The 15,573-nt window shown below is 41.7% G+C and overlaps 1 protein-coding gene across 8 annotated transcripts in view; it reads left to right on the plus strand.

Moving 5' to 3' along the window:
• DACH1 (dachshund family transcription factor 1) overlaps nt 1-15,573 on the plus strand; it is a 372,289-nt gene that overhangs the window by 152,950 nt on the left and 203,766 nt on the right. For all 8 annotated transcript variants that reach the window (XM_079972643.1, XM_079972639.1, XM_079972640.1 and 5 more), the window contains exon 2: nt 8,696-8,811. In XM_079972643.1, the coding sequence (XP_079828769.1) occupies nt 8,696-8,811 (116 nt within the window). The remainder of the gene's footprint in view (nt 1-8,695; nt 8,812-15,573) is intronic.

Consider the following 15,573-nt stretch of genomic DNA (forward strand, 5'->3'; position numbering starts at 1 on the left):
GCAAGAAAAGCTTTCCTTTGCGCAGGTTTTATGAGATCCTGAAATTAGTATTACAATGGGGTGTGTATAATTCTGTTGAATCTGATTACTTTAGCAGCAGCAGTGGGGTTGATAGTATCAAGTTCCAGCTTGCAATGGAGGGTCAGCATGGACCCAGGCCATTAAAGGAGAAAAGTTCAGGGAAAGTTCATTTCTGTTGTTTAGCCATGGTTACAGAACAAAACAAAACAAAATTTCTGCATTTGAAACATATTGCTTTTTTGGACTTTAGAGGTAATCTGGTCTTTTATTCCACCCCCCCCCCCCCCCATTGAACACAGAAATATAAACCTTGTGATTATCTTTAGTGTAAACAAAAGAATATTGTCTGATCGCTGTTAAAGTAAAACACAGATGTTCTGTGTTGACTGCTGATGTCATTAAGCAAAATGTTTATATTCATTTAATTTGATCTACTAAACTGTTAGTATTTAAACTATTACTAGGTCAGTAAAAAAAAACTTTCATAGGAAGCACAGAAATCGAGATTTTATGTTTTGAAAATATTGTGTTTACTGAAGGCACAATTAATCTCTTAAAATCAAAGCATTAATTTTTTAAAAATGTGACCTCTTTATTAGGAACTACAAATCTATGGTAAAAAAGGTAAAGGTAAAGGGACCCCTGACAGTTAAGTCCACTCGTGAACGACTCTGGGGTTGCGGCGCTCATCTCATTTTACTGGCCGAGGGAGCCGACGTTTGTCTGCAGACAGTTTTTCCGGGTCGTGTGGCCAGCATGACTAAGCCACTTCTGGCGAACCAGAGCAGCGCACGGAAGCGCCGTTTACCTTCCCGTCGGAGCGGTACCTATTTATCTACTTGCACTTGTCGTTTATCTACTTGCACAGCTGAGATGGGAATCAGCTGGCTGAGCCATTGATCTGCAGCATCCTAAAGCTGCTCATCCCAGTGGATCTTGCCATAGCTTTACCCTCTAAATCAGGCATGTCCAACCAGTATATCGCGATCTATGGGTAGATCCCCGGCTGTTCCTGGTAGACTGCGGGACCCTTATCAATTGTGGGGTTAAATAAAGTTTATCGAAAGTTAACAAATAAAAGCTGAAGAACTCTGGGCAATCCTACCCCCCGAAAGCTCAACGACTATGGGCAATCCACCTGCCCCCCCCCACTCCTTTTCCCTCCAATGACAATGCCAGTTTTTTTTTTATACTGGGAGTAGTGCTCTAAAGCTATACAGCATTATGTAAAACATTTCTAGAGTGCTTTTGTATTGTTATCCAAGATGGTTATTTATAAAAATATGTTTAAAATACCACCACACCAGCAAAATGCAAGTACAATGGTACCTCAGGTTAAGTACTTAATTCGTTCCGGATCGTTCTGTTCTTAACCTGAAACTGTTCTTAACCTGAAGCACCACTTTAGCTAATGGGGCCTCCTGCTGCCACTGTGCCACTGCCGCGCAATTTCTGTTCTCATCCTGAAGCAAAGTTCTTAACCCGAGGTAATATTTCTGGGTTAACGGAGTCTGTAACCTGAAGCCGAGGTTTCACTGTAGATTTTTAAAAAGTTTTAAAGTGGGCAAAAAAAAAGTACACCTTCTATCTTCAGTAGTCAAAACATTCCTGGAGGCTGTGTGTGCTCCCTCTCTCCCTCTCCCTCTGTGTGTGTGAAGGTCTTGCTGCTCCCCATTGCCTCTCTAATACATCAGAAGGAATGCATTCTGAGCAGGACCTGGTTTTCCAAGTTCTGCTAGGACAAGGACCAAGAGAACAGTGACCCACCCTAAGTCTGTGTGTCCCAGTCCATCCCATACTTTAAATATCACTGCACATTGAATACGTTCTGAACATACACACGCAGCCCATGTGATGGTTGTAGATCTTCATGAAATGAAGTGTTTTTCATATTGCTAATATAAGTAAAACAGGTCAAACCTCCAGCCCAATTTTCCCAGTTAATGGGGGAAGATCAGGGAACCCCCCCCCAAGCTTTGGGGGTTTTTTTGCCAGTGTTGCCAGCAGAAAGTCAAATACAAGCCAGGTCACTGAACAGCAACTGCTTTTGTTTAATGATGTAATATGGGGAAAAATGTGAAGGTCATATAAATGAAACATTTCTTTTTTTAAAAAGAAGAACAAGAGTGTCCTGCTTGTGAACTGTGTTATCTAAAAATATGGTATTTGTGCCTCTGTTGACATAAATAACTGGTTATCTTAGTAGTGACTCGCGAAAACTCTTGGGTGCAGTGTTTATTCTTCCAGGAACAAATAACCAACCAACCAACCCACCCCAGACCTTACAGTAAATTCGAAATACATGAAGATATAGTATATGTTAACAACTGTGAGGATATTAGGGAATATAATATATTTATTCTCTCTGACTAGATAGCTTATGCAAAATGCCATCAATTGTTGTTATTATTACTACTTTGTTGAAGTGTGGGTGTTTCAGTGATTCCTATATATTTTGAAAAGTTCCACAGATGGTAATATCTTGTGTGTCAAGTTATATTCATCTTTCTGGGCCATTATACAGTGGTACCTTGGGTTAAGTACTTAATTCGTTCCGGAGGTCCGTACTTAACCTGAAACTGTTCTTAACCTGAAGCACCACTTTAGCTAATGGGGCCTCCTGCTGGAGCATGATTTCTGTTCTCAACCTGAAGCAAAGTTCTTAACCTGAAGCACTATTTCTGGGTTAGCGGAGTCTGTAACCTGAAGCATATGTAACCTGAAGCGTATGTAACCTGAGGTACCACTGTATATATATATATATAGAGAGAGAGAGAGAGAGAGAGTGTTTGTGTTTTGGGTGGGTCCAGGGGATGATGCCTGCTGCTCTGAGAGAGGTAGTAGTGTGGCCCTTCCTGAAAAGGATGTCCCTGAACTTGGTAATGTATGAGAACTACCATCCAGTCACTAACATCTCCTTCCTGTATAAAGTGTGGTGACCAGTCATCTTCCAATGTTCTTGGAGGAAATGCATTATGTAAACTCATTCCAGTGTACATTCAGCTCAGGATTTTAGACCAAAACAGCCTTGGTTGCCCTGAAGGCAGAACTGTTCCAGTAGACAGATAGGGACAATAGGACCATGTTAGTTTTTCTGGGTTTCTCAGTAGCTATTGATGTCATCAACCCCATGGTATCTTACCATGCAAGATGAGAGTTGGGTGCAAGGTTGTGGTAGTTTTTCTCATATCCGCAAGGTGAGTTGCAGAATATAGTTTTGGAATACTTCTGCTCTGCCCCATAATTGTTGTTCGGTAAAGTCTGAAGCGTTCCATCTTGTCTCCGATACCGGATTAGAACATTGGGTTAGAACATTATTGGTTTTGAAATTGAGTGCTTTCAGTACATTGATGACACTCAACTCTATTTGTCTTTGTTATGTGTTTCAGGTGAGGTTGTGCAGGTGCTGGACTGTTGTTGGGACCTGTAATGGGCTGGATAAAAGCCAGCAGACTTATTCCCAACAAGAGTCTTGATGATTCCACTCTCTGGAAATTTGATAGGCAATCTACCAGAGACAGGGTTGCATTTCCTCTCAATGAGTGTAGTCTGGGAGTACTCTAGATCTATCTTTCTTACTGGAGGCCAATCAGTGGCTCCTGTTGATTTTGAAGTTCTTTTTGGCTCCTAAGCTATGACTGTTCTTGGATAAGGAAAGCTTGGCCACAGTATTTCATGCTTGGATTACCTCAGGGCACTCTGTGTGGGGCTGCCCTTGAAGAAGGCACAAAACATAACACCGGCCCTGAAAGACCTACTTTGGCTCACAGTACGTTTCCAGGCACAATTCAAAGTGTTGGTGCTGACCTTTAAAGCCCTAAATGGCCTCAGCCCAGTATACTTGAAGGAGCGACTCCACCCCCATCATTCAGCCTGGACACTGAGGTCCAGTGCAGAGGGCCTTCTTGCAGTTCCCTCGCTGCGACAAGTGAGGCTACAGGGAACCAGGCAGAGAGCCCTCGCAGTAGTGGCGCCCGCCCTGTGGAATGCCCTTCCATTAGATGTCAAGGAAATAAACAAGTATCTGACTTTTAGAAGACATCCCAGTACGTTTCCGAGCACAATTCAAAGTGCTGGTGTTGACCTTTAAAGCCCTAAACGGCCTCGGCCCAGTATACCTGAAGGAGCGTCTCCACCCCCATTGTTCAGCCTGGACGCTGAGGTCCAGCGCCGAGGGCCTTCTGGCGGTTCCCTCATTGCGAGAAGCAAAGCTACAGGGAACCAGCCAGAGGGCCTTCTCGGTCGTGGCGCCTGCCCTGTGGAACGCCCTCCCATCAGATGTCAAAGCAATAAATAACTACCTGACATTCAGAAGACATCTTAAGGCAGCCCTGTTCAGGGAAGTTTTTAATCTGTGATATTTTAGTGTATTTTTGGTTTTTATGGAAGCCGCCCAGAGTGGCTGGGGAGACCCAGCCAGATGGGCGGGGTACAAATAATAAATTATTATTATTATTATTATTATTATTATTATTATTATTATATCTGAAGGCAGCCTTGTTTAGGGAAGCTTTTAATATTTGATGAATTATTGTATTTTAATATTCTGCTGGAAGCCGCCCAGAGTGGCTGGGTATAGATAGGCAGGGTATTTTATTATTATTATTATTATTATTATTATTATTATTATTATTATTATTATTAATTTGTAGCTAGTGCGGAATGCAAGGCATACAAATAATACATCTAATAGGAACCATTTTATAGCGGTCCTAGAGGAACTGGACTGGCTGCCAATATATTTTTGGTCTGATTTCAAAGTCTTGGTAATGACTTGCAAAGCCCAAACACCTTAGGGCCAAGAAGGAGTATTCTTTTTACCATATTGTCTTGCCCAAGAGTTAAGATCTGGTTTTGAGGGGTCCCCTTTGAGAGCTGTATGGTAGATGAGGATGAAGGAGAGGATCTTTAGCCCTGTAGTGTCCTGGTTATGGAACCCCTTAAAAGTGGGGTTTTTGGGTGCCAAGTTGTAACCTGGCTGCTTTTGCTGGAGTTTCAGTAATGCTAATCATAGCCTGGAGTGGGAACTACCTGGTTTATAGTAGCTTGTTGTGTGATTGATTTTTATCAGTCATATATGATTTAGTTTTGCTCATGGAATGCTCTAAAGCAGGATGCAAAGGAGCTGTTCTTGGATAAGAAAGTGCATTGTGTATGCAGATCCAACGCAGTACATTTATTTTCATTGTGGTGATACAGAACCTGCCCAAGAACAGTGAGTATATTTAGCACAGTGCTTGAAGTACAGCAAAAAACAATTCGATTCTCATGTGTTCCCTGCCCCAGAAAGTTTAGAAAATAAGGGTGGTTTTTGTGTGTGAGAGAGAAGAACCCCCCACCCCAAGTCCAACCAAACAAAAATCTTGTGGCTTTATATTAATAATGACCTCAATTCAGGTCATTAACTTGGGAATTAATGACCAGTTAAGGTTAATGACCCAAGGTCTTGAGTCATTAAACTCCAAGGAAATGCCCTGTACTTTGATCGTTATTCGTTTATTAGGGATGGATTGTAGTTTTTTAAAAAGTAGGTTTCTGAAAACACAAAGATGATCTAATGCTCACAGTGAAGGCAGGCATTGTGTTACATATGTCTTACATCTAGAAATGGACATAAATAAGACGTTTCTGGTATTATCATCTTTTGGAATACTCTGCAGTGTGTACATTCTAATTATTTGCTGCTTTGAAGTCAACCCTAAAAAAAGTCTCGTAAGAAGTAGAACTAGATGGATGAGGTAATATTTCATCCACAGTCAACAAATTAGAATTTAGTGTGTCCTGTATGTGTTTATGTGTGCCTGCATGGTATGTATTTATTTATCACATTCTTACTCTGCCAGAATTACAGGATGGAGGATGTGAGGTTATTTCTATCTTACCTGTGAGGTGGTAACACCGAATAGCTGAATGGGGATTTGAAATTTAGCTTCCCACACCCAAGTCCAGCACTCTAACCTTTACTTCTTCCATGCAGAAAAGTGCCACAGTGAAAATGAGGCCCATCATATAAACATAATTGATATTTGGAGCTGACTTAACAAACCACTATTACCTGTGGGGTGTGTGTGTGTGTGTAATTCTTCTTAACAAAAACAAGGCCTAGAAACGTAAGGTGTAGGGTGTCATATTAAATTCAACAGTGGAGCTTTATGAAAATGATCCATAGATGGTATTCAGCTCCGAGTAGATTGGCTCAAATGTATAAGGCGGAATTGGATTTGTGTTGGAAATGTAAAGAAGTAGAAGGAACCTTTTTTCATGTGTGGTGGGCATGCAAAATTGTAAATAATATTGGGAAATGATATATAATGAGATGAAAAAAGTGTTTAAAACAACATTTCCAAAAAAACAACAACAAAAAACCCCATTTTTGTTAGGAATTAGCCAGACAGAGATTCCCAGGAGTCAGAAAAATATATGCAATAACAGTGGCTCAGATCTTGCTGGCCCAAAAATGGAAAGTGTATAGGTCCCCAGCAAGGAGGATTGGCAGCTTAAGATGTTAGAATATGCAGAGTTAGCGGGTGTAACAAGTAGAATAAGAGAACTAAAACAGGTATTTAAGAAGCAGTGGAAATTTTTTGATGAGTATGGTATAATGAAAAAAATGGTGTGCAGTTGAAAAGGCTGGCAATATTAAGGTAAATTCGACTGTATAATAAATAATAAATACTGAAGTGATGGAAGATAAATGTACGGTGTAATAAAAATAAGTTTAATTTGTAATGTAACATTTTAAAATTCTATAATTTAAATAAATAAATTCAACAGCAGAATTTTGAGTTCAATGGAATTTTTTTATATAACAGCAGCTGTTGTTGTTTAACTGTTGGGATTCCCTTTTTTATCAAAAGAGCTTGTAGGCAGCAAAAAAGCTTCTTTAAAATTTACTTGTCCCATAATAGGGACTTTAATCTGAAGAACCCCCATTAAAACCCTTCTTCCAACTTGCTCAAACAACTGACCATACTACCCTACTCTTCAAAAGTGCCTCAGAAGGTATTTTTTTAACATACTTGGGTACTGCTCCGTAAATTCACGTAGAAAGAACAACCCTGCTATGCATACAGATCCTTTGTACTTTAACGTTCAAGTATGGTTTTCACGGGACTCAGGTGGCGCTGTGGGTTAAACCACAGAGCCTAGGGCTTGCTGATCAGAAGGTCGGCGGTTCAAATCCCCGCGACGGAGTGAGCTCCCGTTGCTTGGTCCCTGCTCCTGCCCACCTAGCAGTTTGAAAGCACGTCAAAGTGGAAGTAGATAAATAGGTACCACTCCGGCGGGAAGGTAAACGGCGTTTCCGTGCGCTGCTCTGGTTTGCCAGAAGCGGTTTAGTCATGCTGGTCACATGACCCGGAAGCTGTACGCCGGCTCCCTCGGCCAATAAAGCGAGATGAGCGCCGCAACCCCAGAGTCGGCCACAACTGGACCTAATGGTCAGGGGTCCCTTTACCTTATGGTTTTCACATCCACTTTTGATGTTTCTCCTTGTTGCCTTTTAACTGTGTGAAATCCCATTCAATGCCCATCCTGCCTGTGGCATAGGGAACACTTCTAGGCCTTCCTTATGGATTGTCCACAGTTTAGCACAGTAGACTTCAGGGAGGAGCCTCTCACATAGCTGCTTGCTTTTAGGTTTCCATGAGATTGGCTATTCCAATCTGGTATTGTTGTGTGAAGGGTCTATTGTACAGTCAGCAGAAAGTAACCTCACCTTCGTTTTTCTGTGGTGAACATTTCTTCTGAATGGGGTCCCAAAATAGTGGTATCTGTGTATTTATTACCATATTCTAGTAAATCAAAATCTAAAGGCTTTCAGAGTTAGGGAATGTGTACAATCCCTCCTCCTATGTATTCACACAGAACAGATGTAAGGTGCCAGGACTGCAATTTTTCAAGGATGCCTTACAAACAATTCAAAGCCTTTTCTGAATAATGTGCCTTATTTAAAGCAAGATTTTTTTTGCTTTAAAATAGAATAAGGGTTAAATGATAACTTGACTTATCTTTTACGTGACAAAAAATAAAGAAATTGCAAGACCTTTTCACATATTAGATATGTATTGTCATTTATCATCTAGATATCAGGGTAGTAGTGCGAAGTAATAAAACATATCATCGAAAAATGTGCTATAGGTCTGAATCACTCTTTCATTCCACCTCCCAGCTAACTGTAGTATTAAATCAAACAAGCAGAACATTTCCTTAGGCAGCCATTGCCTTTTAATTTCCTGAAGAACCTTAAAATATCATTCATTACAAGTACTACACATATTTGGTTTTTAAAAGTCTCATAAATCAATAGCAGGCTGACTGTAATAATTATTACAAGTTAGTGCATAATTTTCATGCTGAAGGCTGCATGCAGAACTTTAGCATATGCAAACGAGGCAATTCAAACTGTGTATAGATATTAATATGAAGAAGCAGGTAACGAGGTGCAGGCTATGAATTATGCATCAAGCGCGGCTGATCTTCAATGAGGAAAATGAATTCAGCATGTAATCTAATTAGTGATGGAAGTCTATTACATCTAACTGCAAAAGCAACCGTCCTTGAAACAAATTTATTTACAGTCCATGTTACCAATTGAAACAACTTTGAAATGATGTGTAAGACAACAGCTTAATTGTAAAGTTGTTTTTTTTTTGTTTGGTTTCCCCCCTTTCAGTTCCAGACCTGGTCGGCCTCCTAAGCGGACTCAAAGTGTCACCTCTCCAGAGAATTCACATATCATGCCGCATTCTGTCCCTGGTCTTATGTCCCCGGGAATCATCCCACCAACAGGTAGGAAGTTTGTACTCTATGGTGTGGTAACCACATCCCTTAATTCCATAGGACGTCCACGCATTATTTTAAAATACACCATCATTTTGTACCGCTCTGCAATAATTTCCTGACGAATGAAAACTTTTATTAGCTAATGGGTGTGTAATATGTTGCATGTCCATGTGAGCAGGAACTCTGTACCCCAGCCCCCAGAATGTTGCAGAGACCTCCTCCTTCCCTTCAACCGCCTATGAAGCCAGCTTGTTGTCCCTTTGCATGGGTCATATGTAACTCATACAGTGGTACCTCGCAAGACGAATGCCTCAAAAGATAAAAAAACTCGCAAAACGAAAGAGTTTTTTGTTTTTTTGAGTTGCTTCGCAAGACGGATTTCCCTATGGGCTTGCTTCGCAAGACGAAAACGTCTTGCAAGTTTGTTTCCTTTGTCTTGCAAGTTTGTTTCCTTTTTCTTAAAACCGTGCATTCACTTCGAGGAGCAACTCATAGCACGCGGTGTGGTAGCCTTTTTTGAGGTTTTTGAAGACTTTGTTGATTTTTGAAGCTTTTCCAAAGTCCGTGCTTCGCAAGACGAAAAAATCGCAAGACGAAAAAACTCGCGGAACGAATTAATTTCGTCTTGCGAGGCACCACTGTAATTAAAGTGCATATGCTGCTGTCATTATGCGGTTTTATATGATACAATACCAAAATGGAAATAAAACTCATTTCCAGAAAATCAATTCCTATATTGTTTTTGTTACAACGGTGCTATTTTGGCTGCAACAGCTACATCCGATCCTTTTACTAGCCATTTCTATCCAGGTGGCATCTTGTTGCCAGAATTCCTTTTCTTGGCTTCGATCCTGAGAAATGTGAATAGGAGAAGACGTTTCCATCCAACCTTCCTACTCCTCCTCTCTCAAAGTCTCCCCTGGACATTGGAGGAACTTTCCTGAATGATGTGGGATGGTGTAAGAGAGACGTTAGCCAAAACTGGGTGGAGTTACGTTGAACAACTGGATCTTTTTAATAATGGAAAACAGCAGCGTTCTGCTCTTCCACAAAGGTCCGTGGGAGTCTGCTCTCCAGTTCTATTCCTTGAAGGACCCTATAACTTCCCTCATCTGGGCACTGCGTTGGGGAGACCTGTGCAGATCCAGAATAAAGAAAAAACAATCTGCATTACATAAGCTGTAGAAGAGGAAAGGTGGTTTGCCCAAAATGTATTAAAAACAAAACACAGATTTAAAATTGAAACAAAAATGTATTTTCCTGAGGTGAATATAGTACTATGGCCCCCTTGAGGTAGTAAAAATGAAATAGGCCATCAATATGGTTTTAGTTGTGTACACCTCAGATAGATGACTAGGTTTGGTGTAAAGAGACCAAGGTTTAAATCTCTAGGCAGTTGTGAAGCATTGGTCTGTTATTCTCTTTCAGCCTCACCTACCTTACAAGGCAGTTGTGTGTGTATAGAACGGTCAGGAGCTTATTGAAGAGAGGACAGGATAAACGGATAAAAATGCAGATTAATACAAGAAAACAGGAAAGAACAGAAGGTGTGCATAGGCTAGAATAAAAGGTGGAGGAGCCCGGATGCATCAAGGAGAAGTAAGGATAAGAAGAGATGAACATGCGCAAATGCAAATTTGTATACAGTCCTTAGGTTTCATTTCAGGAGAATGATGAGGGCTACTGGAGCCAAAGGCTCGATGGAAATGTTCGAATATAATGATGGATTTTGAAAGATGTGTTAAAGAATTCCAGGCACAACAGACATCAAGGTTCTAGGAGTATTAGACGGGATATTTTTCTTTTCACTGTTTTTTCCTTCCTATTCTCTCACTTTATGTTTACCTCTTCATTCCTTGTCTTCTAATGGTTTAGTGCTTTTTATTGTAGTAATTTGCAAGGGTTTGAGGAGAGCTGGAGGGGTGGGGCTTTCTTATGAAAGTACTATCATTTTTCTATGCATTTGTTGGGTTTTCATGCATTGTCTGTATTAATTGTAAATATTGTGGTGGTGTTTGGTTTTAAAGGAGCACACACACACACAAAGAACAAAAGGATGGGGGAAGAAAAAGAGAGAGAGATGAGGGAACATCTTCAAAAGTGCAACTGTTTTGTGTCTGATGTCAGATAATCTCCTTATCTCTTGGAACTCTTCTTTTAATAAATGATTAATTGTTGGATAAGTGCTTAGTTGACCTGAATGCACTGTTCTTAAAACTGGAAGTGTTGTCCGCTGTCTGTGATGGAGCACAATAAGTGCTTCATTGTTTCTCTTTAAAATAAAACCTTTTTTTACAGGGACATTTAAATTATTTTTACCAGATTCATTCAAAATATACAGATGCACAAAGTAACAGAGGCTAAAGAAATGCAGGCAGAACTGATTTTTCATGCTAGCCCTCTGCTTATGTTGCACTGGAATGCAAAGCCACACTGAATAGCATTATATTATTATTTATTACATTTGTTAGTTGCTTTATCCTGCCTAAGGCAACCCAAAGTGACTTGCAACCAACCAACCAACCAACCAAAACTTCCACAGAGGTGGATTAAGAACAGTTTAAGGAACTTGGAAACAGGATAGCAGTTTGTGTATCAAGGCAAACATTTTCTGAAGACATTGTCTACATTGCAGCACAATTGTTTGCAATGTTTAACCAAAATTAAGTCCCACTGTGTTAAGTGGTGCTTAAGTCTTGATAATAATAATAAGGGACGCAGGTGGCGCTGTGGGTTAAAGCCTCAGCGCCTAGGGCTTGCCGATCGAAAGGTCGGCGGTTCGAATCCCTGCGGCGGGGTGCGCTCCCGCTGCTCGGTCCCAGCGCCTGCCAACCTAGCAGTTCGAAAGCACCTCCGGGTGCAAGTAGATAAATAGGGACTGCTTACCAGCGGGAAGGTAAACGGCGTTTCCGTGTGCGGCTCTGGCTCGCCAGAGCAGCGATGTCACGCTGGCCACGTGACCCGGAAGTGTCTCCGGACAGCGCTGGCCCCTGGCCTCTTAAGTGAGATGGGCGCACAACCCCAGAGTCTGTCAAGACTGGCCCGTACGGGCAGGGGTACCTTTACCTTTACCTTTTTAAGTCTTGATAATAATGTATCTGATTGCAGGCTTTGCTCTTTCAGCTTTTCCTTGGCTGTTATCCCAACTGTACCCCCGCCCACTGGAGGATTGCTCAGTACTTAATTTTGGATATACAAAAATCAAGCCTATTGATCATGTCAGTTACATTGGTCACATCTCCCCGCTCCAAATGGAGTACAGCTGAGGTTGATAGAATGTATTGCCCTTAGGTGACATGATTATCATACCTTTCATAGCTTAGTCATTAGCCTGAGACACTTAATCTCAGGATCGTGGGTTAGAGTTCCTTGTCAGACAAAATAATTCTGCATTGGAGTGGGTTGGACTAGATCAGTGTTTCCCAACCTTTTTCTGACTGCGGCCCCCTTTTGATCCTGTTTTCTTCCTGTGCCCCCGCCCCCGGATGTAGCCAAGGGAGGGGGAGCTGCCCCCCAATAAGAAAAAAACCAATACAAATCAATACAAATCTGCGGTTCTGCCACTCTAATTAAAGCCTGCCCCCCTAACAAAAATCCTGGATATGCCCATGCCCCCCCATCCTACTTACGGTATAAAGATAGCTATTTAAATGTTTTGTTTCTAAATAGCACATGTTTTAAAATATTTTTTTATAATTTATAGAAAATACAATTACATAAAATTATATGACCATAATGAAACATTGTTGAAGCAGAAAAACAGAACCACAGTACTTGAAGGGACACCAAGGGTCATCTTCCTGGTGCAACCCCCTGCAGTGTAGGAAACTCAGCTAAAGCATCCATGACAGATGACCATCCAAGCTCTGCTTAGAAACCTCCAAGGAAGGAGAGTCCAGAACTTCCCGATGGAGATCCATCTTCCATGTATTATAAAAAGTACACGACACTTATTTGACGCCAGTTATTTGACACAGAGGGGGAAACCTACAGATACAGGCCAGAAGGCGCACTGGGAGTTCTGTATATATGGGAGCAGTTTAAAAAGCACTGACCTGGTGCACAAATACCTTGCCATCCGGAGAAGCCCTGGCTGCCTAGATAAAACGCTATAGCCCCCCCACACCCTTACCTGGGAGTAAGGCTCACTGAACTCATTGCGGCTTTCTTCTGTGTAGACACTTAGTTATTGATTAGATGCAAGTCAGCAGCACCAGATGACCCCACTAGGCTAGGCGCTCAGGCGGATTTCACCCCGTGCGTTGCAGAGCCTGGCCGATGCTGCCGACGGGCCCTGCGCCCCTTGGCAACATCCAAAGGCCCTGATCGGCTAGGCATGGGGTAGATTGAACCCTGCACCTCGCAGAGTCAGGCCCAGGCTCTCAGCAGGCTCAGCACTGTGGCAGCAGGAACAAGCAGTTCTGGCATGCCCTACCCATTGCCACCCCACCATCACATTTAACCTGACCTCGGGGTTCTGGATCATAGGCTCCACTGGTCAAAATGGGAGCCTCAGTGATCACCCTCTCCCACCGGAAACAAACCAGGATCACTAAAGAAGAAAACATATGTGACAAAATTGGGTCCTGGTGGGCCACTCTCTTATTTGATTGTGATTGGCCAAGCGGATAGCCAGCCAATCAAGATTTTTTAAATATAAAAAATGATTCCCCCCCTTCACTTCTCACTTCCCTCTGTGCCCCCCTAGCCTCATGCTGTGACCCCCATTTATGTGATTTTCACCTGGGGGGCCCTTGGAACATCCTAGGGGCCCCAGGGGGCCACATGGCCCATGGTTGGGAAACACTGGGCTAGATGACCCTCATGGTCCCTCCCAGTTCTACAATTCTATACTGGTATGAATCTATGAATCATAAGTTAATAGGAGGCTGCTGGGTAACCTAAGATTTTTTGGCTTGTATATTTGTGTTTTCTTATTGCAAGCACATTTACTCTGTTTTGGGAGGAGTTTCTAAGTAATATAAATAAATAAACACTTCACTACTGTTGCATTTCAGCTTTTTGGTGGCTTTGGTAATAGGAAATGTTTAAGATGATGATTGCGACAGAATTATGCATAGTGTAAGAATTTAGAAATGTGCAACACAATTTAGAATTTAGAAGAATTTAGAAATGTGCAACACAAATATCTTGTCAAAAAAAGTTTAAATTTTAAAAGTATGTAGATTATTTCCAGTAAATAACTAAAGTGAAAAGCTTAATAATATTTCATTTCTGACCTGATAGAGTAAATGTTTATTTTAGGGGTGTGAAACATCTAGACTATGGGCCAGGCCTGTCAGAGGCCTGCAAAGCATATCCCCTCAAAGCATGCCCACCTGCCTTATATGACACCAGGCCTGGGACATCTACAGATGCAGCTGCTAATGCACAATCATAAGGCTTAAAGTGTATTACCCGTTGTACGTTGTCTCTACCAGTGCCCCTGCAGAAAGCAGGTTTTGGCTCTAAACCAAAGTCTCAGGTGGCTTAAAGGCTCTTTGTAAGTGCCTCGTGTTGCTTTGAAGTCCAGGACTAAAAAGTTACCTGGTGTCATGGTGTTGTCAGGTGATTAACCAGTGGGGAGCCCCACCCAGCTGTCAAATTTGGCCTGTGAGGCTGGGATCCAGAAAGGTCCCCAACGCCAATTCACGTGGCTTTGCGTTCTGTTTCTGATCCCGTGGTGGTTTGGCCTAGTAAGCAGACTATATGCAGCGAGACAGAAGCAGCTGTTCCTAAGCAAGAGCATCGTGGCTGTCGCAGATCCCATAAATCTCATTGGTTTTTATTTATTTATAAAAGTATTTATATACTGACAATTCATACAATGTAACTTGGCAGTGTGCAGTAGTATATGCAATAGAATATAACATACCGTCAAAATAGTAAATCATTATCAACATAATAACTGGCTGATCAAAAAATGTAAACACAGGACTATCAAGAGACACCTGAAAATAAAAAAAATAAGGGTGTCTGTTGATTTTCTGCTGGAAGAGTGTCCCAAAGTGTGGGACCGGTGAGACGAAATCCCCAACTTCTGTTGGCGGCTAGCCTGGTCTCAGTAACAATTCTATATGATCTATGGCCTAGCTGGCTCGGAAGGTCCTTAAGCTACCAGCAAGAGGATAATGGAAGGTTAAAAGGTTAAATATTTTACATAAGTTACATATGATTGACGTGTGATGAATGCAGCAGTTTGTAACTACAGAGTTCTTTGTGAATAGCAGGTAATCTCACCAAGACACAGAACAAAGACTTTCCACTGGAAACTTGCAATATTGATGGCAGGTATCGAATAAGGGAGCTGGAGTATTTCCTGAATCTTCGTGGTACACATTGATGGATTTTGTGCATTGGTACACATTTTTGTTGATATGGTGTTATTGATATACCTTTTTTTTCTTGGAAGTGAGTGGAGAAATAGGCACTTCTGGATCAATGCTAGCAATCCAGATTCTACAGTTTGTAGCATGGCAGCAGGACAATACTTTGTTCTGTGCAGCAACAGATACTTAAATTGAATAATTAGCTAATGGTTTGTTCACAAATACTTGCCCTTTGAATGATTTCCTTCTCTTTTCTGAGCTGCTTTGAGGAGGCCTACCTAGAACAACAATGGGCAGAAACACAAGGGGTGGACTCCGTGCGCTCTGGCACTTGTCACTGTGTCCTGTTGCCCCAGAAGCAGTTCAGTCCTGCTGGCCACATGACCCGGAAAGCTGTCTGTGGACAAATGCCGGATCCCTTGGCCTGAAAGCGAGATGA

This window comes from Podarcis cretensis (genome assembly GCF_951804945.1).
Source record: "Podarcis cretensis genome assembly, chromosome: 4".
NCBI classification, from domain to species: Eukaryota; Metazoa; Chordata; class Lepidosauria; order Squamata; family Lacertidae; genus Podarcis; species Podarcis cretensis.